Source organism: Oenanthe melanoleuca, chromosome 1A (assembly GCF_029582105.1).
Source record: "Oenanthe melanoleuca isolate GR-GAL-2019-014 chromosome 1A, OMel1.0, whole genome shotgun sequence".
Lineage (NCBI taxonomy): Eukaryota > Metazoa > Chordata > Aves > Passeriformes > Muscicapidae > Oenanthe > Oenanthe melanoleuca.
In genome coordinates, this window is record NC_079334.1 from 61,425,253 (window position 1) to 61,449,720 (window position 24,468).

The 24,468-nt window shown below is 39.7% G+C and overlaps 1 protein-coding gene across 1 annotated transcript in view; it reads right to left on the minus strand.

Annotated features, from left to right (window-relative positions):
• The window catches only part of SEMA3A (semaphorin 3A), a 163,370-nt gene extending 141,842 nt beyond the window's left edge, over positions 1–21,528 (minus strand). The window contains exon 1 of the mRNA XM_056481990.1: positions 21,231–21,528. Coding sequence (XP_056337965.1) covers positions 21,231–21,342 — 112 coding nt within the window. The 5' untranslated portion in view covers positions 21,343–21,528. The remainder of the gene's footprint in view (positions 1–21,230) is intronic.
• Positions 21,529–24,468: the final 2,940 nt, after the last annotated feature.

Here is a 24,468-nt window from a genome sequence, read left to right on the forward strand (position 1 = left end):
TTCAGAGCTGCTTTAGAAATATCAAAGGGTATAGATAAAACTGAATATAATTTGAAATCAGTCAATCAAAGAAACTAAAAATTCATTATCACTTTGTCCTGACTTTGCTTAGAAGAATTGTAAAGAGAGCTGCAGAGGTATGATGGCAGAGACAAAACCAAGCAGTAATTGGCAAGGAGTTGGGGATGTTCAGCAATAAAGGAACATGGTTACTTTACACCTTCTTCTATATCATGCACTGGATCATGATGGTAGGGAGACTATAAAAAAGGGAGGAAGAGCTGGTGCAGACGTATTCTGGAACAGAACTGTGCAGGATACAGCTACCATCCCTGTCAGAAATGCCCTTGTAATCTCTTGCTAGGCTTGCAGTGATTCAGAGTGAATGCTGTCTTGATGCTTCTTTCAGTTAGATCCCTGTCAAGTTTGGTTTGGAAAAGTTCAATATACTGATGCTCTTTTATGATTACAGAAGAAAATCTAAAGACACAATTTGCTAACAATAAATAAATACAGAAATTCTCAGAGTTTACTTTCCATCCTTATAAATCAATTGCTTTTTGTCAGCTTTCAATCTCTGTAGCATCTGCTAATGTGCCTTACATTTTACGCCTCGTAATTAAAATAGATCGATAATTTTTTTTTTTTTTTTTTTTTTTAGTTTTGGTTGAGATGAGTTTGACTTTTTTGATTTTTTAATAACTCAGGACTGATGTGGTTGTGTCCTTTTCTCATGTCTCCCAAGGAGTCACAGTATGACTTTGGCATGACCATTATTTCAACAGCACCTCAGCTCCCAGCCTACCTTAGGGCTGACTTGTTAAATGGACTGTCAGATTTTCCACTATACAGTGGCATCCAGCCTTTATAGAGAGATTTAATTTCTCCTGACATTCAAGTAACAGCACAGAAGCATGCCAGTGAGTGGAAAACTGACCAAAGCAAAATTAATATGATCTCTAAAAGGTATAACAGACACTCAGAGCATTGTCCTCCCTAACATCAATAAATTTTCTCCTCATACTAATCTACTTCTGCTTATAATATTATCTGTTTTGTGCTATAGAGGTCTCCAAACTATTGCCTTAGCAACCAATAAACATTAATCCATGTGAGATTTTCCTCTCGAAATATTTTCTATATTCGAAACATTATGTAGGAGGTAAATTGCACTGGAACTGGAAAAGATGTGCTGATGATTTGATTCACATTTTTTCTGGATTTTGCTACAAAATACAGTCCTGGATATTTCTTGTGTGAGAACAAATTCACCAGCAGTCCAATGGAAAAGGCTCCACTGGCCATGCATGGACTGAAGGCTGATCTGCCCCAGCAGACTTGCAGCATCCTGAGCAGTCTAATGAAAGACACAGTGACACAACACAGTTCACTCCAGGCCTGAGGTAGCTTGTGTAACACCAGGTCCTGCACTGCTTTATGTTACCATTCTTAATTTTCAGCTGTCACACACACGTAATAGCTCAGTTTCAGGGGACCAAACCCAGGGCTGCATTCAGCTGGCAAGTGAATGTGCAAAAATTGGCACTTGCATCATTCTTGTATGTTAAAGCACTTTCCAGCTTGCATAGCTGTTGATGTATCACCTAAAAGATTTTGTCAGAAAGCCCAGGCAAGCAAATAGTGTTACACCTTGGGCTGTCCCTGCAGGTAAGGCAAGCTCTGGGGGTTGAGCTCAGAAAGAGAAGGTATGTTGGAACATCAGCTGTAACTTAAGACTCTGGCCTGGTTTGAAAGGCACCAAAATCAATAGGAGAATTCTTTCTGAATTCAATAGGTTTCAGATTGCACCTCCAAAGAACAACACTGAGGACTTGAACCCCATCCAGAACCCCAAATGGACCAAGGCAGAAGCACAACCAGTTTAAAGGACTGATCAAAGCCCACTGATGCTTTCCCAAAAGCTTCCAGCAAGTCTCACAGAAGGGAGAGCAGTAATCCAGGCAGGAGGTGACAGAGGTTGGGGATGCCTGTGATGAGGCCACACCCTAATGCTCTTGCACAAAGCACACTTACAAGTCAAGATGCGTGGAGAATATTTTATTCATAAGTGCAAACACTTTCTAGCATTTGTCAATGTGAAACAACACATTGCTCGGGTCTCTGAAGACATGATGTGAACCATAATGTGTGTTATTTCAAAATAGCACATAACTTGTCACTTATTATTACTGTAATAATCTGTATTTGAGTGAATCAACAATGGCAATCCGTACTTACAGCAAGGAAGGAGCAACTCTAGCACCGGAGAAATTCTGGTTTTGTATTCCTTATGGAAAATAAAGGAAACCTTTTGTAAATAAGGACCATTGTTCCAGACTTACCTCCTGAAGAAAGGTTAAGCCCCTCAGAATGAGTAGATGGTTTCCTTAACATTCAAATTCAACATGGGATTACCTTTTCAGAACTGTTTTCTACACCTAGTAACACTCACATATTCATCTATGCCAGAGCCTAGAGGACTACACAGCTTGTTTCAGAAAACAGTCATTCTTCTTGTGTGACACCTGGAAGTCCCCTGATAATCTATAGTGTTCCAGCCAATTGATATGACAAACTACACCTGAAACCACAGATTAAAATTAAAAAGTGAAAAAGAAAGAGAATGCACAAAATGTTTCAGCACCATTCAAAATGAAATGGGAACTGCTTCTCCTCACCAGAAATGTAAGACATATCTCTTCATATTGGAATGAATGTATGTGTGTAACAAACTTGAATAATTTTGCAGCCTTTATATCCAGAGAATTGCATAACATGAAAAAGGCATGTAAGGTGAAAGATTTTGAGGAGGAAAATTGTCAGCTTTTGCATTTTATATGTAGTGGCATTATTACCTAAAGAATCTTTAAGACAGGATGAAAAGTAACCTTTTGAACCAAAAATACTTTTTTTTTTCTCCCCCTAAAAGGAATATGTTCCTAAAGACATCACTTCTCAGTGGCAGAAACAATGCAGTCAGAAAGGTACCAGGCAATGAACATAATTAAGGTTGCTAAAGTAACTAAATTTCTTAGATTTGTGGAATATACCAGAAAGCAAGAGGGAGAGTTTTCTTAGTGCTCAGATGTTTGTTTTGAGCCTTGAACAAAATAATTCTGTCATTTATCAGTTGCACTACTTGTTCTGAAAAGTCCAGACAGAATTTCATTGCGGAAAAGTGTAGTCCTTGCCTTCAAAACACATACAATGTCACTGAAAACAAAACAATGTACAAAAAGCCAGTACAGATTAGAAACAAAGGCACAGAGATATTGTATGACATTAGTTAAAATGTTTGAGTAAGATCCTGGAACTGAAGAAGGTCTATTCATTCAGACATTTAGCTGCAAGACCAATCTTTCTTTTTGAAACATGGAGGTGAACACATATCTCAACTTATCAATGTCTTAAAAGATTTATTCTTTAAAAGTAGAGAAAATGTTCTGTAAAGCAAACTATAACCAATAACAATATTAATTTTTAAAACAACATATTAAATTATATCAAAGAAACAGAACATAATTTTAAATGCTATTTTAGCTGCAATAAATGTTGAGAACTATGTTTTGACATTAACACATAGCTGAATGTGTCAAGCTGGTCTGGAGCTTCACAACTCACACAGAAGCTTTATGAAGTACTGTTTTTCTGTGACAACATGGTTTCATAGCAGAAATAAGAAAAGCTGAGAAAAGTAAGGATTTTTTTTTTTTTTTTTTTGGTCTCAAGAGAAATTACAGTATTCCAACATCTGTTTTCAAATTAAGTGAAACAGTCAAAATGCTGAACTTCACAGAGTGACAACTTAGGAAAAAAATAAATCCAGGAATGTGTGACTATTGCTTTTATTATTTTATCTATGTTTGTTCTGGTCAGGGTGTCCAACTTGTTTAGGCTGTAAGGGGGAAAAATACACTCCACAGTTCAGCCATGGCCAAGTCCCAGAATCAAGAAGCCTGGAAATGCGTCTGGGTGTGTCCTGTCTCACATGGCATCCTCTGAACTGTGCCTATACAAATGATAAACCTGCCTCACCCCTGGTTTGGACCTCTTGCCCAGGATTTGAGACAAAACTATATGGTTTTTGCTATCCTTCTATCATATAAGCCTTATGCTGATCTCTGAGCACTATCAGAGATTTTAATGGGAGTTAACTCCTGTTCAGAAAATAATGGGCAAGAAAGCAGGAAAACCACACAAAGCTTTTACAAACCCTGCTGCTACCCTGAACACACAGAGGTTAATGTCAGATGAATATAATATTATGTGCCTTAGATCAGCACCACAGTCCAAAGTAATGTTTTCATTTGGATAGAACTGGTGGAAAATTTGGATTAAATGGAAACTTCCTTTTTCATTGACAATCCATTTTGATGAAAAACTCCTGCCTAATCCTTGTAATGCACTACCAGACAGTCCTGTAAGGCAAATTCTCTGCCAGGTTGCTTTACTGCTTTGCCACTGCAGCTCCAACTTATCTGGCAGCCCTGACCTGGGGTGCCAGCTGTGGTGGTGAACAGCATGAGCTGGTCACTCACTTGTTTCACACACGCTGCAGATCAATTCCTGCACGATAGTGCTTTTCCATTTACCACATATGCTGAACTGCATTTGACCTGGTGGTGAAAGGTTTCATTTACCATTACAGTCACTTCAGCTGTGCAGTCTCCAGTCTGTACACTGATTTATGGATGGATGGATTTGCATATGGCAAACATCCACACAGCTTTGTAAGTTCACATTTATGCCAATAAATGTAAGGTCAGGGCTATGATCCTAGTATGAGTAATGTTTTTATTAGAAATAGCTCTCCTTGGGGTTTTTGTTGTTGTTGTGGGTTTTGTTTTGTACTGTTTTTTTCAATGCACGTAAGGATAACACTCCATTACAATTCCAGTTTAAAACATATAGATGCTGCTGAAGAAAACAACTCTTTATTTCTTCTTATTATTCTTTCTTCCCTGTTTTCCTTTTCTTTCTTGATCTTTCTTTCTTTCTTTCTTTCTTTGGTCTTGCAATTGCTCTTTAGCAGATATACATGGGGAGCATCTTGTCTCCAGGTGCAGGACTGAGCACAAATCTTGAATCTATGGCAAAATGTCCACAGTGACCTTGGAGATGGGAACATCAGAACAGAGATATCCAGCCAGACCAAAAATAAGCCTCAAAAGGAAGCCACCATAATACTGAAGACTAGCCACAGATGGTTAAGGAAAGATCATGAGGACAAGAGAAAGGCTCCTGGCAGCCCTTATGAGGAGAAAATTGTGCTGGTTTTTCAGTTGAGGGGGTTTTAGTTTGATTTAGGTTTTTTGCTGCAATTTTTTTGAGTTTGGACTTTTTTGTTTGTTTGTTCTTTGGTTTGGTTTGATTTTTGGCTTTTCTTTAGTGGGGAGTGCATTCATATCATTTGATCTTCATTTCTGTCTTAATTAACTGCCTACTGCACAAGGCTCATGGTTGGGTGGCTATAGTATCCACACTGCTAACACCCCTTACAAATACTAAAATGCCCAAGTTTTCAGAAAATTTTACCGTAAGCAAGCTGTCAGTCTTGCCACAATGTATCTTCAGCTAACATTAACACTGCCTTGATGAAACATCGTGACAAATATTCATTCAGTCTTTGTTTCCTGGTATGAGCAAAGATCCACCTCCCACCCACATTCTGTAACAGATTTAGGAATGCAAGACCTTTCATGCTTAAATCATTCACTATGCAATGCAAACGTTTATACCCACCGAAACACAAAACACATCATTCATTATTTTGAAACTTAATTATGAACTAGACATTTACATTGAGGAGGAGCTAAAAATAACTTGCAGCCGGGTGTGGTGTAATTTTGCACTGTCTGTGGATCTGGGCCAAGTATGGGTGTGTAAATTGCTTCATATTTGTATACATGATGTCGGTAAATGCATGCATGCACCTAAGGATATTTCTACAGTTCAGAATTTGGTAAGTTTCTTCCCTCTGCCTGGCATCACAGAGAATAGGCTGAGCCTAGACAGACCCAAAAAATTCCATTGCAAGAGCAGGTAAGTGGGAGAGAGTTTCTGGTCTCAGTAGGACAAAAGAGAAGGAAGGAGTTTCTCATGTTGCATTTAAACTCCAGGTACCCTGGCAATGTACTCCATCACCCCACTGGGCTGACAGTTTTGTACACTTGTCAGGTGGTCACTTGTCCTTTAGTCATCACTTGAACAGGCTCAGGGGCTCCCTTACAGCACGTGGCCTTTTTTATATATGCATCTCTTATATGTATGGTAATATATAATGCAATTTCTGCCTTCCAGCTTCACCCATGGCCAGCATTAGGGAAGAATTAGGATGCTTCTGCTCCAAGACATCGTTGACTTACTCATGAGCTACCCCGTGGGTTGTTCACTGATTGCTCACATAATTTAAGTAACAGCTCCCATTAATTAAATTGATGCCCCTTACAGCCTACTGAAGAACTTCACAGCCAACTGCACCATAACCAGAAGTTGTGCAAATGTGTTTCCAATTGGATTCTATGCCACAAATGGTTTCTGCTCCTATTTTTCACAGAAAACATTATTTTTGCTTCCTTCTTTAAATGCATACCTATCCTAAAATATGAAAAATTTTATTGCCCCACCACCCTCTATTGCATTTCAGACTTTCTGCATTTCTTTAACATGTGACACAGACCACAATAAATTTTAGGGTAATAGAAGTGTCTGCACAAGTGGCTACATCTGAGTAGCTGCAATCTGAGATTCTTCTTGCTGTTTTGCAAAGAGCACTGAGAGCCCATTGACAAGATGTCTGGGGTGAGGGAGAACATGGCCCCGTGCTCGCTGTCCCACTTTGTCAGACTGATGTTTGAGAAGGAGCAGGGATTCCTTGCTCGGTTGCTAGTATTAGCAGCTATTTGGAGTGGCAGGAAAGCAGCTCTGGAGTCTCCTGCTGTGGGGAGATCTCCTGGGCTCTCTCCAATGAGCTCATGTGAGAAGCAGACAGAGCAACTTTCACTCGAAGTGCCTGGAGCCATAGCTACAATAAATAAGTAATACTCCAGTAAAGAATAAAAGTTTCACCAATGCTGTGCCCTTTTTTGATGGATGGGAAAGGGTATTGAAACAGAACTGCTGCATTGTGGAAACCATACTCCAATGTTGTGGTATCACTTTATCAAAAGTTACTGTGCTTGAATCAGCAGAACTGCCTAATGTGTGCTCCACGTACAGTCACACAGATGGGATTCAGCACAGAGGGTTTAATGGAAAGACCTGCTAACAGGGAAAATGGGACAGGGCTTGGATAAGATATGACACTCCTTCCCTCAAAAATTCAGCTTAAAATTGCCTGGCCATTCAAAAAATCAGATCACATTTCATATTAATACTCAAATATCTACCAGACTAAGGGTCTTTTGTAGTGACTTTAGCTGATGTTTTGTCCCACTGGAATGAGGATACAATGAACCACAGCAAGGCAGGGAATGTTCCTCTTGTGGTAGAGCACAGCAGAAACACAGGATGAGACAGATCAAGAGGGATTACTGAATGAAAACTCACAATTGAGGAGAACTACGTTTTGAACAGTTTTTTGCAAAATTTCTTCCTATTAAAAGGACAGAGCTTAAAAATTTCAAGTGACCCCTACAATTGCTTAGGTTTGTTGGTTGATTATTTTCTAAGTGAAGAATAACTTGCACAGCCTCTCAAAAGGGCACTTCTCACCACAAGTGCCACGTACATTGAAATCAAAAGGACGACTCATGTGAGTTGGAGTTAATAAGATCAGTCCTTTTTTTCATTGTTTTTATTATCCTGGTAAATACCAAGACAAATCACATTTCATTACAGGATATTATGTGACAGAGCAAATCCCAGAGCCTTTGAAAAACTGCCCTTTGTAAATTAAGTGAATTAAATTGCATTTAACTTTGTAGGTTTTTTTGGAACAGTGTAACCAGATCAAATTAGTGCACAGAAGTTTTGTGAGAGTGTGTTGTAAATGATTACAGGGGTGATGTGAATTACTTTCTGAAATAAAGAGGTTGAATGAAATGCATCATGGTACTTTGAGGTAAGTAGATGGAGACTACAAAACAGTACCAAGGAAATTCTGGTAAACTGCAGCAATAGTGCCAAGCTATCTCATTATTAAGAGGTAGGTACATAACCCATATCAATTTTGGACGTGAACTTTACTTTGGAAACATTTTCTAGTCCTTGTGCCCCCCTAATCACAGGTTTTGGAGCTGTTTCAGGCATAAAGGGCTTAGTAAATCATTATCTCTCCATATACACACATGCCAATTCTATCTAAGCAGATATGAGGCACAATAAAATATGCAGAAAACTGTCTGACTCCGAGCCTATTAAGATTTTGTTTTACTCTGTGTTCCTCATTTTTCTTCTGTTTACTTTACTTTTTTTGCCTTTTTGGATACATGAAGAATTGTGCATTTTGAAGGATACATCTGGTTTCAAACTACAACATTCTGCTTTACCTAGCTGAGCATGCATTGAAGAACAGCAACAGAACAAAACAGTGAAATGCTGGGCAGTTTGAAAGGAAGATTTAAGTAATGATTTTTTGGGGTGCCTCCTGGGTCAGATACTGACATAATACAGAATAATACTTAAATCCTTTACATTTCTTTCACTTCTTTCACACTTACCTTCCAGATTTTCAATGAAGGTCTGTGTCTGCTTAGATCTTGTGGGTTTTTTTCTTTTTTCCCCCCACCCTTGATTCAGGGAGAAGGAAGAGTGGCTTTTTTAGCTTATCTTTTATGAAATATTAAAAGAAGCAGAAAATGTATAGTACTTGGAGACCTGATATTGCTTTTTAAGATTCATTTTTCCCCAAGTGGTCATTATTAGAGTAGTTCAATTTAAGGTGTGGGAGATTCCATACCGGTGAATAGGTTAAAGTTTTATGGTGCTGCTTTTCACAGTACTTTGAAATGCAATGATCTTTGCCAGGAGCTAGCTAGAGAATTATTTACATATCCCCCTTCCTACCTCAGCTGACCATTCACATGCAAATGGGAACTTTGACAGCTCCTCCACACATTTATGAAACCCAATGATCTGTCCATTTTTCAACTCAGAATGAAATATATGACAATGCCTTAGAATAAAGGCCTGCCAGACTCTAGATTAGTTTCTTATTCTGCAATACTGAATACAAAAAAAAATCCAACTTTATTGGAATGGAAAATTTGGGGAACATGGTGAATGCCTATTAGTCATAAAATATCTATTGACTTCTTAGTCACCATCTAGGGGACAGTAAGTCTAAAACATATTTGAAAACCGTAACTGACTTAAGCTCTTGGTTTTTCTTCCTGTGGTCACTCAGCCTCCAAAAAATAACTCAGCCCCTCAAAACCTGATTTTTAGATTAGGCTCAAGTCATTGCACCATGGCACCATGACATCAGAGGAGGAAAATGAGAAGCAGACATTTAAGCTGGCCCTGCCAGTTAAAGCCTGTGTTTCAAGAAACTTGACTTGTACTGCCGAGCACAGTGGGTCCCTGAACAGTTCAGCTCTGCATTTCAGGAGGAGGTCCATGGCCTGGCCCTGCACATGCAAGCAATTGCCTCTTAAACCCTGTTGTCCAAGAGACCTGACTGGGCAGTTCAGCTCAGGACAAACCTGTGGTTTCATGGCGATTATCAAAAATCATCGCTGTTCTATCCTCTCGCCAATTGTTACTTTTAAAGGAAAACTTGTCTTAAGACTTAAAGTCTTTTCTGATGTGCTCTCAGTATCTTATAACCAGAAACAAGTACACATTTCCTTGCCTAGAAAGCTGTATTTCACCTCTCTTCATACAATTTACATACATTGATCACTTCCATATGTCTGGCATAAGGTAAAATAGTTTCTATGCATAGTAATGGGGGTGAAAATACAGTGAAACAAAATTCAGCATTTATCATATTCCTACATACTGGCAGAAAAAAAATTTAAGAGTGGCAGTTATGAGAAATAACCTTAAGGGGCTGTTTATGGTCTCAGCTATGGAAATTGTATTAAAAAGCTACAGGTTGCATTGCTCAGGCATGTCCTCATTCCCTTTGGTAAAATGTCAATTAGCAGAATCAGGGGTCTAACCATGCAGCACTACAGTCACAGCTATGATGTTACATTTGGTTTATACCAGAATAATTCATGACTGCTTAACTTTTCTAATACAGAATAACAACACAGAGGACACTTGACATTTTTCTCTCTGAAAACATATGAAAAAGTCTTTTAATACCAGTAAACAGGACCTTTTCCATTGCTCTCACCTGGTTGGTTTGCTAGCCTCAATAATTGAACTTTGCTCTTCTAGCAACTGCAAAATTGTAAGAAAACTGTGCAGCATGTGGTCAAGACACCATGGTTTAATGCCTTAAACTACTAACTTGTGTCTGAAGTTCAACAGTACCTCAAAATCACACAAATACTTATATTTTCCCTGCATTTCTTAATTAATGGCATGAAAACAGCTAGCTTATTATGGAAAAAGAATGCTATTCAAAACAACAATTACATCATGTAAGTGGCACGAGGAAGTATAAAAGCAAAGAAAAACATTCCTTGAGATAATTCACTGAAGATAATATTTAAATGCTGCATTTAAGGTATGTGGAATATATGAAACACCAATTTTATTTTCATAGGCCAGGCTGACAAAGGGAACAGGTGCTTTCTCACTTATTTTAGGAATGAGGATGTGAATCTTTCTGAGATGCAAAATTCTACTTATGAATTTATTGTAGCAGTTTATCCTCATTATTAGGTCTGAACTAGGGCTGTCAAGCAACAGTTTTCCAGTGAGTGAGTCACAAATGATAGGCAATTATAACTGACTCAACTGATTACTGAATACTTCCCCAAGTGTCTGGGAAAGGTTGCCCTCATCCTGGAAAAGGTTGGGGAACATTTGGCGTATGGAAAGTCAGAAAAAAGGATGTGTGCCCAAAGAAAGAGAAGGGTTTTGTCCAGAATCTCTTGGGAAGGAAACACATGCACTTCAAGGAGCCAGGGAGTGTTTAGCACCAGTGGCTTGGTAAGGTATGTTCACATTGACTAGAAAGGGAGAAATTGCCCCAAGAGAAATTTTAGTTTTGTCTGAAAGAAAAAACAAACAAACAAACAAACAAACAACACTTTTTATTTCCTCCTAGTTTTAAAATATGACTATCAGCCATGATAAAAAAAAAAATAAATCCTAGCTTAAACTCAGAGAAATTGGCCAGAATCTCATGAGCACTCACCCACCATTGGTAGACAATGCTGCAAAGACTAAGCACAAAGGCTCTTCTCCAGAGCCATCTGTAATCACCTTGACTGTGTGTTTAGTTTGAAATAGAGGTGGATGCTCCAAAATACATTTTGAAGGGTTGCATTCTGAAATTGTCTGGAATATCCAAATGGAATTAAATTAGATATGCTTCCTGGATAACAGGGATGTGCTTTATGTCACAGGCATACACAGCTGTGAATATTACTGTTATAATCACTTTAAAGTACCTGTAAGGCCTTTCTGTGTTGATCAAAAATAAGTTCTGCCTGAACTTTGAATATACACATTAATGGGATTATTCTGAGAGTAGGATACAGCTTTGAATAAGCATGGCAAGTCTCTGACCTCCAGCAATTCCTCATGAAATCACTTAATACCACTTTACAGGTGAAGAAGCTGACAGAGAAGAGCCAAGGAATTAATAGGATTTCACATTTATGGTACTTTCTTTGATTCTCTTTACAGTACAGATTTCCTTTGTATCATCAGCTGTGGTGCTGGGTTTCTGTTAATGTCTAACATTTGTAGGTGATGTAGGTGAGATTAACAAAACTTTCCTGATTTATGACTATTGCCCAGTAAAGAATGGAGTCACAATGCAGATTTAAAGAAAAATGAAACACACAAAATTGTAAAAGGATGCAAAAAAAAGGAAGTGGAATATCCAGTGGTTTCCCATTACAGATGAAAAAAAAAAAGAAATCTGAACAATTAGCATTAGAAATGTATGCAATTTTTAATCTCAATACTACAGGCTGCAGAGAAAAGCAAAATTTTCAACATATAATATTGTTGTTAATACTTTACTTTAAAACTCCTTTAAAATGAGCTATGAAAATTTTCCTTCAACTTTAACAAATTCCTGAATCTTTTCACTTGAGATGAAATCTCGCTTGCCAACTTGTTGCAGGTCATTTTTTACAGCTAGAGAACAAACAACAAGGATTACACTTTTGGAACAAAAATATAGACTGAGGTTTTCCATACTGATAACCCAACAGCTAACACCCTGGAATACTGCTTTGCTGATGTTTGTGACCTTGCAGAGAAGTTCCAACTAGAGCTCTTTGAAAATGCTATCACAGCCTCCTGTACAAATGAATATACACTTGGTCTTGTTGGGTGAACTCTTGAAATTTCTTGGAAGAACAGCAATTCAGAATGAAGCAATTTCCTAACTATGCAGTTTTGCAGATGCCTCAGGAATATATTTATGTTGTTGTCTACAAGGCCATCAGAGCAAGAAGTTTTGATATAGTCATTCATCAGCTGTAGTAGAAATGAATATGGGGAAAAATATAATCTTGAAGATAAAGCTGTTTTTCCCAGATCCCCAGACATCATTTCTGCTGTCCCTCCTATCATCAAGAGAAACTGGACTTATCACATAGGCTTAGCAGGATGGAGATCTTGGAAAGGACCTGGTGTGGTGGAGAGGAGACAAAGTTGGCTTACAGATACTACAGAGCAACACTAATCATTACTGATATGACCTTTGTTGTGCTTTGAGAAAAAGAAGTTCCTTAGGAGCCAGAACCATTTCAGAGTACACATTCATGCAAAAGTAATGAAGTTGCACTAGGAAATCCAGGAAAAAAAGTCAAAGTAATACTAACACCCTGAAATCACCACTTCATCTTAAGGGATCTCATTCTGTGCCTTGGCCACACGTGGGATCTGTGTCTGGCAAAGGAGAGTTATTGCCATTCCAGTGTCAGCTGGAGATGAAAGCTGTACCCTGCACTCTCTGCAGCTCTTTTGGATGCTTGTGAGCTGCATTTATCATATGATTCCTCTAGAAAAGGCCACCAACCCATGCCCCTTGAAAGGCAGATCTAAATCCTTTAAATTATCTCACAGAACTTTTTTGTGTCCTTTTCTCATACAAGGCTGGAATTTCAAAAGGAGCCAAGAGGGGCTGTCAGAACCAACATGAGCTTTGCATCATTAGAGTGAGGAGTAAAGGAGAGCTTTCTTTTTCCTCCTTCCACAAGTTAGATGAAAGCAAATAACTACTTCATTCCTCAGATTGTTCCCTGCAAGATCCAACTTTGCATGAAAATATTTATAAGAGATGAGAATTTTATTTGACTGCTCGCTTCTAAAGTTTCTGCAAAATCCAGCTGGAGAGATAAGCAGGCAGCCCTATAAATGTCAAACAACTTTAAAACATTAGAAGAATGGCAAAAACTTCTGACTTTACTGTGTTTGGCTATCAAACAGCAAAGGACGAAAACTGGATGTGACACCAAGTAGAGCTGGGCTCACACATTTCACAGATTGCTGTAGATATGTTTAGTTCAAGGGGGATCTGTGATCCCCAAAGGTGGAAAAGAATCCCCCAAACTGTAAATCTATCTAGAATTTTTAGAAATTAATAAATTAGGTTTCATCCCACTCTCACTATTGAAACATTTCAGCTGAAAAATTGTAGACTCAGGGTCAAGACACTTGTCCTTTGAATTGCACATATACACACAGATTTTTATTTGCAAACTATGCCGTATGAAATTGAATCTTCAATATGTTTTTTTCTTTAAAGCACAGGAACATTCAGAAGGTAATGGAGCTTATTGGAGGCCAGGGGACAGCTTATTGAAAGCTCTAAATGATTAAGCCATTAAATTAGTAAAGCTCTGTAGCCCCAGACAGTCACTTCCAGCATGTGTCACTGGATTTGGGATGAGCTTATTAAGGAGGAGAGACATGGGAAACGTGAGAAGTAAATTAGGTAATTGCTTTAAGAATATGAAAAATGTAGCAATATTGTTTATTTCTTTCTATACTGCAGGTTTGGTGCAATTTGGACAGTCACAGGTGACCTCAAGATGACAGATGCTGAGGTTGTATGTATGTTTAATCAGCTCAGTTTTTACACTGCTTTAAATACTCATTTAGGCATAAACAGTTTCTGAAATTAGGAAGATTTGGATCAGAATAAGAATACAGCCTAAGTTCTGCTATAGCAGTTAATTAGTACCTTCTTTTGATATATTCTCAGAGAGAAAGAAACTAAATAAATGAACAAGAAGCTTAATTCCTGTTACAGTCAATGAGAAGTGATGAGCACCCTTAAAGTCCCATTCAGTCTGCCTTACCCAAGATTAGCTCTCTGGAGGTACTTCTCCTTCCTCTGACAGTGAAAAGAGCCTGAAGTGGCTGACTGTGTCAGTCACAAAGAAAGAGAAAGACACCACAGAGAACCTCCTGTGGTGCAAGAGAAAGGTTACAAGACTCTTAAGATTTCTGATGCTCTCAACAGCTGTGGCCATCCTTTTCTCTCTTGTATATTCAGACACTATCCCACTTAGAAAAAAATAGGAAAAGTCAAGTAAAAGTACTATCCCCACAGTTATTCTCACTATCCACAGCTGTTACTGGAAGAGAGCAGCTAACCTATGTGAGGGCTGTATGTGGGAGGACTGTGAACTTGCAGACATTTCAGAAGGGAGCTTTAATCCTGCAAGGGAAGGAATTCGCTGAATCGCCCACCAGCACAACAGCAGCAACAATTTGTACATGTAACCTTAGTGAACAAGTGCACCATAGCAGGTTACAGTACCTCCTTTTAAAAGTTTGACATAGAGCTCCCAGGGTCCACCCCACACATTTGCTTAAAAATAAGTGTGTGGGAGCCTGAAAACAATTTTACCCTTTTTAGCTTTCAAACAACTGGAAAATGTCACAACCATTGACATCACTTAGAAGGATTTGTTTTCTTCTCAGACACTTTGGCAGTGCCTCAGGTGAAGATGTGATTTTGCTTCAGACTGAACTGGGGTCAACTCAGGCTCCAGCTGATGAAGAAAATGTTGAAAATACTGGAACAGCTTTGTATTGCAGGCACTTCCATTGTAGTGTTCCAGGTATGCACATGAGGGAAAAGTCTGTGGGCCAGAGGAAGTAAATAAAGAAGAGTCTCTAGCAGCAGCTGTGGGGGCATTAAAGGCCACATGCAGAATCAGTGATTAAGCAAACCAAAGCCATATTAAAAGGATCATGGTATAGCAATGCATTAAATTAAAACTGGAAAACACTTCCAAGGGGAAAAAAAAAGAGTTAAAACTACAAATCATTTCATAGTTTCTCTTCAGGTGAGAACCCCATGGAAATTCTTTCTGTGCATACAGAGTTGCACGCAGGAGGGATTATAAAAATAACCCTTTTACATTGTAACAACCTGCTGTGACTGGGTTTCTTATTTTAAATACTGTTTTGTTAAATGTTATGGAATAAGCATTCACCTGAACAAACCCTAAGCAAATAGATTGGCACCTCAGTCCTGATCAAAAGCTTCAAGCACAGAAGTAAATTTTAAGGCAGATTTCACATATCAGAAGATTCACTGAACTCAGTGTAACTATGGATATTTAAATTCCCCACTAGGTTAGAGTTTTAAAGATGCTGTTACAAATAATAAAAGTAAGTGCTGCACACCTTGTCTGCAGCAAAAGAATAGAGTTTCCATGGCTGTCAATACAGCACCTTCCATGAATAATTCAGTCATTTGCAAACCATACAGTAAAAATAATTATAGAGAATTCCAGCTTCTCAGAAAAAGGGAGGCTCTGTAATTCAGAAACCACTTTTTCCACTGGAATTAAATGGGAAAGTTGGAAATTCAAAATGAGAATGTTGGGCTAGGTTTTCACCCTCCTTGTTCCAATTACACTGCCTGTCTCAGGCCCTAATTAGCTAGCTGAAAATTTCCCTATATAGGCAAGATCTGAGCTTAGGCACTTCCTTCATCAGCTTCTCTCTCCTGTCAGCCTGTGAGCTGTCAGAGCCAGGCAGGGTAGACTTACCACCTCCCTGAGGGTTCCCAGGTCTTGGGAAGACCCCAGTCAACCAGTGACAGAAAGACCAACACACAGATCTTCCCAGAAAGACTCATTATTTTGGGGAAAAATAAAATTTAAAAAAAAAATATAGATCTCACATGGCTGTGGATGCATCTGGTACCTTTATTGTCCTGCAGCCTCCTGCACTGACTGTGAGGTCTGAGAGCACTGGAGCCATGCAGAAATTTTGTCACAAATGGTGGAAGGTAGAGATGTAAATGTCCCTTGTTTACCTTCCTTCACAGTCTTCTTCCTAAGTCAGGGCTGTTCTCTCCCTTTGAGGCATGTTAGAGAGGCTCTGCCCCCAGACAGTACTCTTACAAGATAATTTAAGCAAAGGTTTTAAAGCAGATACCTTGAAATCTGAGACAAACTCCAATATTGGTCCCAGCTCAAGAGAAACAGGCTCCCTCGCCAATATTTCTCTCTCCATTTCCTTCTCCCACTTTGTCCTGCTTTCCCAATATTTGCAGAGGTATTGAATTGTGAGTTATAAAGTTTGAAGGAAAGGAAAAACCACAATCAAACCCACCAGCAGGTCATCAACTACAACCAGACTGGGTGAACAAACTACAAGCCAGGTATCATATTTACATTAGTGTACATGCAGGTAATTCAGTGTGGTGCCATTCCTCCCTCATCACCCCATGTGGGACAGATTGAAACAGACAGAAGTTTTGCCATTGCTTTCACTAGGGCCAGGATTTCATCTGGGTAAAAATCCATGCTATAAAATTGTAAATCAACTGCACATCAAGGATGAAGTAGTTGTCACTATCACTGCAACTTTAAACAAGACACTTACTTTTAATATGGCTTGAATTGAAGCCAGGGAGTAATAGAGCTAAATCTGTGTGCAATGCTTTTCCACTTACTTTTTCTCAAGTAATATGTATCCAATTGAGCAACAATAACAAAGGAGAACCACACATGTACTCTTGCAAAACATACTTACAGCATTTAGTAATTTTCAATAGACAAATAAGACGTGACAGATGGATTTGAGAAAGTTGGGTTGACAGGATTTATTCATGTGGAGGCAAAAATCAGGGCTGCTTTATGAAAAAAATCTGCAAATCAAGGAATTGTTAATAGAAACTTTCATTGGGCTTATTTGTTTATATTTAAAGGATACTTTAGCTGATTCCATCTCTGTTTGTGCTGTTACCTTCCCATACAGAGGACAGCAAAAGAAAATACAAAACAATAAACGATACAAGAAATCCATCTGGAGTTAAGGCTATATTTATTGTTTTAAACTTTGCACACTCAACTTGATCACCATCTTTCTGAGAATTCTGTGCTCAATAGGAGTTTCCTGAACAGAATCTGTGACCTGGTGACACAATATAGAGACTTACAACCAACATCAGAACTGAAGTCAATGAGATTAGAAAAAACACAAAAAAAAAAAAAAAAAAAAAAAAAAAAAAAAAAAAAAAAAAAAAAAAAAAAAAAAAAAAGCAAGAACAAAGGCCCCAACACTCTGCAAGGGAAGATTCTTTTACTTTTGATATATCAGCAATGACATTTCTTGTTACTCTACGATAAGGACTCAAAGTTTTTGAAGGACACAAAAAGAGGAGCTCAGTGGTCGAAGGGCTCAACTGAGCTTTCAGTTTCATGGCTGGTTTTACCACATTCAGGCTATGACCCAACACTTACTGACTTCAATGAACTTTGGATCAGGCTTTTAACCATATTAATTCATTTTGACTGAAATAAGAAGATGAGTATCACATGAGCAAAACCTTTCCAATTCATGTACAAAGATGAAAATTCTTGGAAACTTTATAAAGTACAGAGCAAAACCCAGAAGCCACTGAACAGCAGCTTCACCACAGATTTCAGGTGGACAAGGATTTCCCTACTGCTCTCCTCCAATTTCCTTTCTTTAATATGCCAGCAGAATCAAGGTGATGTAAACCAAACAACCAGAACTCTGTTTCATAATAAACAATAAGAACCTTTTCAGATCACAGATGTGGCCTTTACACATGCATTTATACACTTTCTCTGCCATTTCCTATCCATACCATGCCCTGTAGGACGCTTCTAATCTTCGAACAGCAAGAAGTTAAGAGGAAGTAAGAACAGCAGTTCACCAAAACTTCTGTCCAGAAACTGGGGAAATGGCAGAGCTAGTATTAGGCCTTTGAAAGCAAGTGACCATAGGAAATCAAGGTTGGCAGGGATTTAACCCTTCATGACTCATTTTGCTAACTTTTAAAGCAAATGCCTGAGCTTTTTAACCATGTTTGACATCTAATTAGTTGAGACAAACAAGAAGTTAAAATACATCCTTGATTTTCTTTTGAAATAAAGCACTGACAATTAGCTCCAAGGTATTTGTTGAGACAACAAGTACACGTCTTAAAAGCAAGCGCAATGATGGTCACAGAAAAGCGAAGTCACCTGGGTCATTCTTGTAACCCTGCATGTTTGGGGTTTTTTTTTCAGTATTGTAAGTTGATTTTACTCAACCACATCTCTTCATGGAGATGAGGAATGGGTAAGTAACTGAGTAGCTTCTTTCTCTACTTGCAAGCAGTTTAAATAGAGATGAATCACTTGGCATCACGCAGTCACATGGCGGTGAAGAATATCCAGGGAGATAAGTATTAGCATGTGAGGTATTCTGTCAGTGCCTAAAAGATGTGTTTTCAATACCCACGGCGTTTAAGGATGTTCCTACGCAAGGTGTTAACATTGATCTGTGCACTGAGTACTGTGCTGGAAGCAAAATTTGTCTGGAAAAGCACCAGCTGACAAGACTTAGTCTTCCCTGACTAATAACAACATCCCCATACCTGGGGATCAGCGCAGCAGCACTCTCCTACTGACCTGGCCAAGCCTTTACACCAGTACTTAGGATTCAGCATGTGAGCAGTGTGATCTGATTTTCAGAGTTACACATGCTTGAAGTCAAATATGTGAATCAAAGGCTACAGTGTGAATTCCTGTAAGTCTTCAGACTTCAACTTGCTTTGGATTAAGTACACATTTACTGTCTTGACTAGATAGGAAACAGGGTTGCTCACCATTTGAACCCATTTTTGTTGCACAATGATCCACCAAGCATAAAACAGTTTTGATGTTCAGCTCAGTTTCCTGTTTTGCCCATATAGAACTGACCATATAGCAAAATTTGACATCTGATACTTTAAAAAATGAACATGGGACTCTTTATCCCAGCAAGAGCAAAACTGGAAAACAACCAGTCAGCAGAGTAGTAAAATATTTTTTAAAGGGTCCACAGATACAGCACCAGTGGGGTGGGGGGAAAAAAATAAAAGAGAAAAAAGAGACAAGAAAAAAGAAAAATCACCATCAGTCACATTTGGCAACTCTTTGAAATTAGTTTCTGTGCATTTAGCCAACATGAGCAGGGGTAGCAGACTTGAGCCACAGATAAACTTTAAAAGGGGGAAAAAATAAACAATCATTAATTAGCCATTAAACCCCTTTACAGGATATTTTTATAGCATTTACGCTTCTATATACTAATCTGATTTTCAGTATGATTGTAGAAGTTTGGAAGCAATTAAGAGTTTTTTAATGAGTTTTTTGACATGACATGTAGTTAATGTAGAATTTACTTTAGATTCTGTTACTTAAAATAATCATTTTTGTGTTAAATACAATTTTTTTCTCATTAACAGACTCTGAACCCCTCAAACTGTTCTTTTCATTCATATATTTTCAAGTTTAAATACACACAATATGCACATATGTGTTCTTTAAGAAAACCCAGCACATGCATTTATTTCACAGAGAGCATCCAAGTTTTGCAGGTGCTTAATTCTTTATTTCATCTGGAGTGTGAAAATGACGCCTGCCCTGTATCAGAGAGGACTTTCCCCCCTCTCATTTTCAGCATGAGAAAGATGAAAAAAAAGGAAAACGTACTTCTACTGGCAAGAGATGCATTGACACTATGCTGTAAACTGAGATTGACATCTATGACCAGGCATGCACACACATGTTCTCTTTTTCCCTCTGTAGAAGCATTGTGTTATTTTCCCTCTCTCCTTTCAGAACCGTAGCTGCAGCTCTTTCTCTCAGCCATCAATAATCTGAGAATTATGAGGAGGCAGCTCTTCAGAGAGATGTGTATGTACCTAGGTGCATAGCTCTTCGTTGTAGAAAAAAAAAAAAAACACTCTACAGCTCTTAACATTTTAAACTTCTTTCCCAGTTGTACATTCTCCAGATTTGATGAATTCTTCTGAAAATGTACTTAGAGTGGAACTATGCTGATAAAGAGAAGAGCCTGTCTACTTCACTGTTCTTTAATACTGGCACTATTATACAAAAGTTAATTACTGACAACTGCAGTGTGAGTGGCATTACACAATTTCAAACATACACGTAATCTCACAGCTCTCTTTCTTCAGTTACACCTTCCCTGTGATCTCTAATGACACACATCAGACTACACCGAAAACAACCCTGGTTCAAATAAATCGCACTGCATTAAACATCCATAGGCAGCATATTCTGGTGCCTAGCAGTCCTCTCCTCCTTTTCTGGACTGATCTGTTCCCTTCAGTTTATAGTTTCTTGGCAAACCCACCATCGACTGCTTATGTTAGGCATCTGATTGTCAGATTTGTACGAACTGAATATTCATGACTTGAAAATTAACCACTTCATGCCTAAAATATAAAATAAATTTTTAAAAAAATATATAAATCTTTATCCATTCCATGACGTTTAAAGCATATCTGGAATTGTGGTAGCACCGCATGCCCAGCACGGGGGCGGTGAGCTGGGTGGCCAAACGCGACTCTTCGCTTTGAAGAGTAAAGTCCGGTGAAATAGCACAAGACTGAAAATGCTCTAGCAGGGATCAGCACGATCCGGAGTCCTCCTCTGCAATCGCAACTAACTCTTCTTTGTCTGGGTTTAAACTGCCTGGTACCGACCGCAGCACGGAGGGGTTTTGTTTAAGTAAATGTTTTCAGAAATTTCTCCTAATGTCAATTTCCCCTATGGAAGATGAGGGAAAGCAGTGAGAAAGGTGAGGAGGGAGGGAGCGACGGGGCAAGGAGAAAAGAGGTCCGCAGGAAAACCGAGAATAAGAGAGAACAACAGGCTTACCTTTATACGATAATTTGAGCCTTGGCACATTATTCTTCACATGCTGGCAGTTGACTCTTCCCGCTAGTAATACTCCCAAGGAAAGCAAGGCAATCCCCCTGAGCCAGCCCATGCTGCAGCAGCCACTGTAGGGTCCCCGCCAGCCGCAGCCGTGGCGCTCCCCGTCCTGCCGGGCGCCGCCGGGGAACTTCAGGCAACCTGGGGAGCGGAGGTAACAGGTGATGGGGGTGGGCTCCGCTCCGCTCCGCGCCCCGCCGCCGCCGCGCCGCCCCGGCCCCCCGCTCGCCGCCGCCGCCGCCGGGGCAACTCGCAGCCCCCGTCACGCACACGCCGCGGGCCGGAAAGGGAGGCAGCCCCCGGGCGGGAGCGGCGTGCGGCGGGGGGGCGGCATGCTGCGGGCGGCGGCGGCGGCGGGCCGGGGGCAGGGGCCGGGCCGGGCCGGGCTGGGGCGGGCCCGCGCTCCGAGCGCCGCTCGCTGCGCTCCGCGCCCGGCGGGCGGCTCCGCTCCGGGCGGCTCCGGGCGGCTCCGGGCGGCGGGGGCGGCCCCGCTCCCCGCGCTCCGCGGGCACGGCGCAGCGGCGCTGCCCGCGCTCCCGGAGCGCCTGACAATGGGAGCGACCCCCCTCCTTCCCCGGCTGTCACAGCACATGCAAGGAGCTAAAAAAAAAAAAAAAAAAAAAAAAAAAATAAAAGAAGAAACACATCGCGGCAGAGATGAGAGAGCAGAAACCTCCGCTCCGCCGCGCGCTTGGGGAAGGCACGGAGCTAGACATTTCATCTCACCAGCTGTTTCATGTCATTGTCCAGGTTGTTGGGTTTGGTTTTGCTTGGTTTGGGTCTGTTGGGGATTGTTTGGTTGGTTGTTCGGGGTTTTTTTTGGGTTTTTTTTGGTTTTTTTTAAACCCATTTAACAGTTCTAATCAAAAGATGCACGTCCCACTTTAAAAACAACAGCACAACACAGCCCACGACGTTGCCACCCACTTAAATAACAGCTCCTGCCCGTAGCGTAATCCTCTTCGGTTTTCTTCCCAGCTAAAAACAAGTAACAAAGTCTCCCATCAGCATAACTTTACCACTGAAGCTTTTAAAGCCTTGTTAGGGAAGGTTGCTCTAACCCTCCCTCCTTCTCCACCTCCAGCACTACTCCAATTCAAGGAAAGACATTCCTAGTAAAGCCCACTTCAACAATCAGTTCAAGACATGGACAGGTCTATAGGGGCTCATAAATTACACAGGAGTATTCTCTGAAGTGTTCTTATAAGTTGAAAATGTTCCAAACCTTCCAGTTTCTAGGACTGTGTGATTATTGTAATATATGTTTGTGCAATGAAACTAAATAAAGATTTTTTTGTTGTTGTTGTTTGTTTGTTTGTTTAGACAAAAGGACACACAAAATCCCCAGAGGTCTTTAAGGAAGTGTAAATACAAACATAAGAAAACTCAAGCTCTCCCCTCCCACATAGCTTAACAAACCCCTTCTAGTGAGTGATGGTTTATTAAAATCTCCATGCTGTGCTGAATATCAATGTAATGTGTGCTTTGGAATGTGATGTCTTACACAGATATGTACCCTGTGTTACATTCCTAATGCAGTATTGACAGAAACACTGGCAATGGACTTTTGTAAAACATTGGCATCACCAAAGAAGTGTGATGACCCCTCTGTATTCCATTTTGTGGCTTTCCAGAGTATGGAAGTGCTTTATGGTGACAGTCTTTGGCGTTTCAGTGAGAGTCTCTTCATTCTTTTTACCACTGTTTACTGTGGTTTAAAAAAGTTATCTAGTCCCACTGATGGTGACCACACTACACGCTGAATTACACAAACACAGCATCTCTTCTGTGTTCAGACCTAGCTGCTAAACCAGCATTTAGGAAATAGTTTTCAATTTAGAAGTGAAGTTCATAGTTGAAAAAGCGGGTGTCAGTATGGTTCTAATTAAAATGTAAAGACTCGTGCAGAACAAGGCTTGGTACTATGGTGAAACAAGGGCTAAAATTCTGCCATTGCTGCTTTCATTGCTTGATATTCACACACCAGTGGAAAAGAAGGGGCTTTTTCCCTCTCCTTTTTAACAAATTCTTCTGCTTCCTGAGCTTAATTCATTAATCCTGTGGCATTGTATCTGCCAGATTCAGCAATTCTATTGATCAGCAGCATTGTTAAGAAAAGAAAATAAAAAAATAATGTTGATTTTGGTCATTCCCACACTTGTTATCCTGAGCATTTTCATGCTCCAGGCAGTGGATTAGAGCTCCAAAATGACAAGAGACGCCTGTCTGTTTTCCATGGATTACTTGCTACAGACATTCACTCTGCAAAGGAATTCATGTCACTTTGAGATTATTTGGAGAATTGGCCTAATGAATTATCCTTTTGTATTGAGCAAACAATTAGAAACAAAACACAAAAGATGCACCATATTCAGGACTTTATAAAGCACATCATTTTACAATGATGTTGTTACACTCAATTTACTTCTAGTTGCAAAGGAAGGCACAGCTACTTCTTTTTTTTTTTTTTTTTCTCCTTGTAAGGAGAAGATAGCACAAAGCTAAGAAACCTATATTTCTCATGTAGAGTGAAAGTGTAGCACTCCAGACTATTTTACATCAATCAAATAAATAAACCACACCCCCAGTCAATATATATTTTCCCCAGAAAAAGTGTGGATTTGGTACAATAAATACTAAGTTATCCAAGATTGCATCTGAGAAATATAATACAGCATTATTTAAGGAGAGATGAGAGAGACATTTTGCATCCTTCATGTGGGAGGCCACTCACTTTTTGCCTTCCTCTGAGGGATATGGCAGTCCAAAGACATAGAGAAGGGTAAAACCTGATCCTTGTGCTATTTAGCTCTAAGTAGTGCTAATCAGCTAGTCAGGAGAGCATATGCTACACCCCCTTATAAGGAGAGGGGCAATGGCAGCACTTCAGTGGTGCTTGAAGAGCCTTTATATCTCAAAGGCACCCATTGCCATATGGTGCTTCTGCCAAGGCAAAACTGGGCTCTGCTTGGAAGGAATGATTTGGCCAACGCTCTTACAGCCAGTGCCAGAAACGTCAACTCTGGGAATTTAGGGTGGGCAACAACTCACTCTCAAATAACAATCTATTCACCTTTTTTCTTTGGTCTTTTTAAAGCTAGTAAAGTAGAGAGAGGCAAAAAAGTAAAATCCAAACTTTCTCAGTTCTTCAAATACCCTTATCCCCTGAAGAAATGAAGAC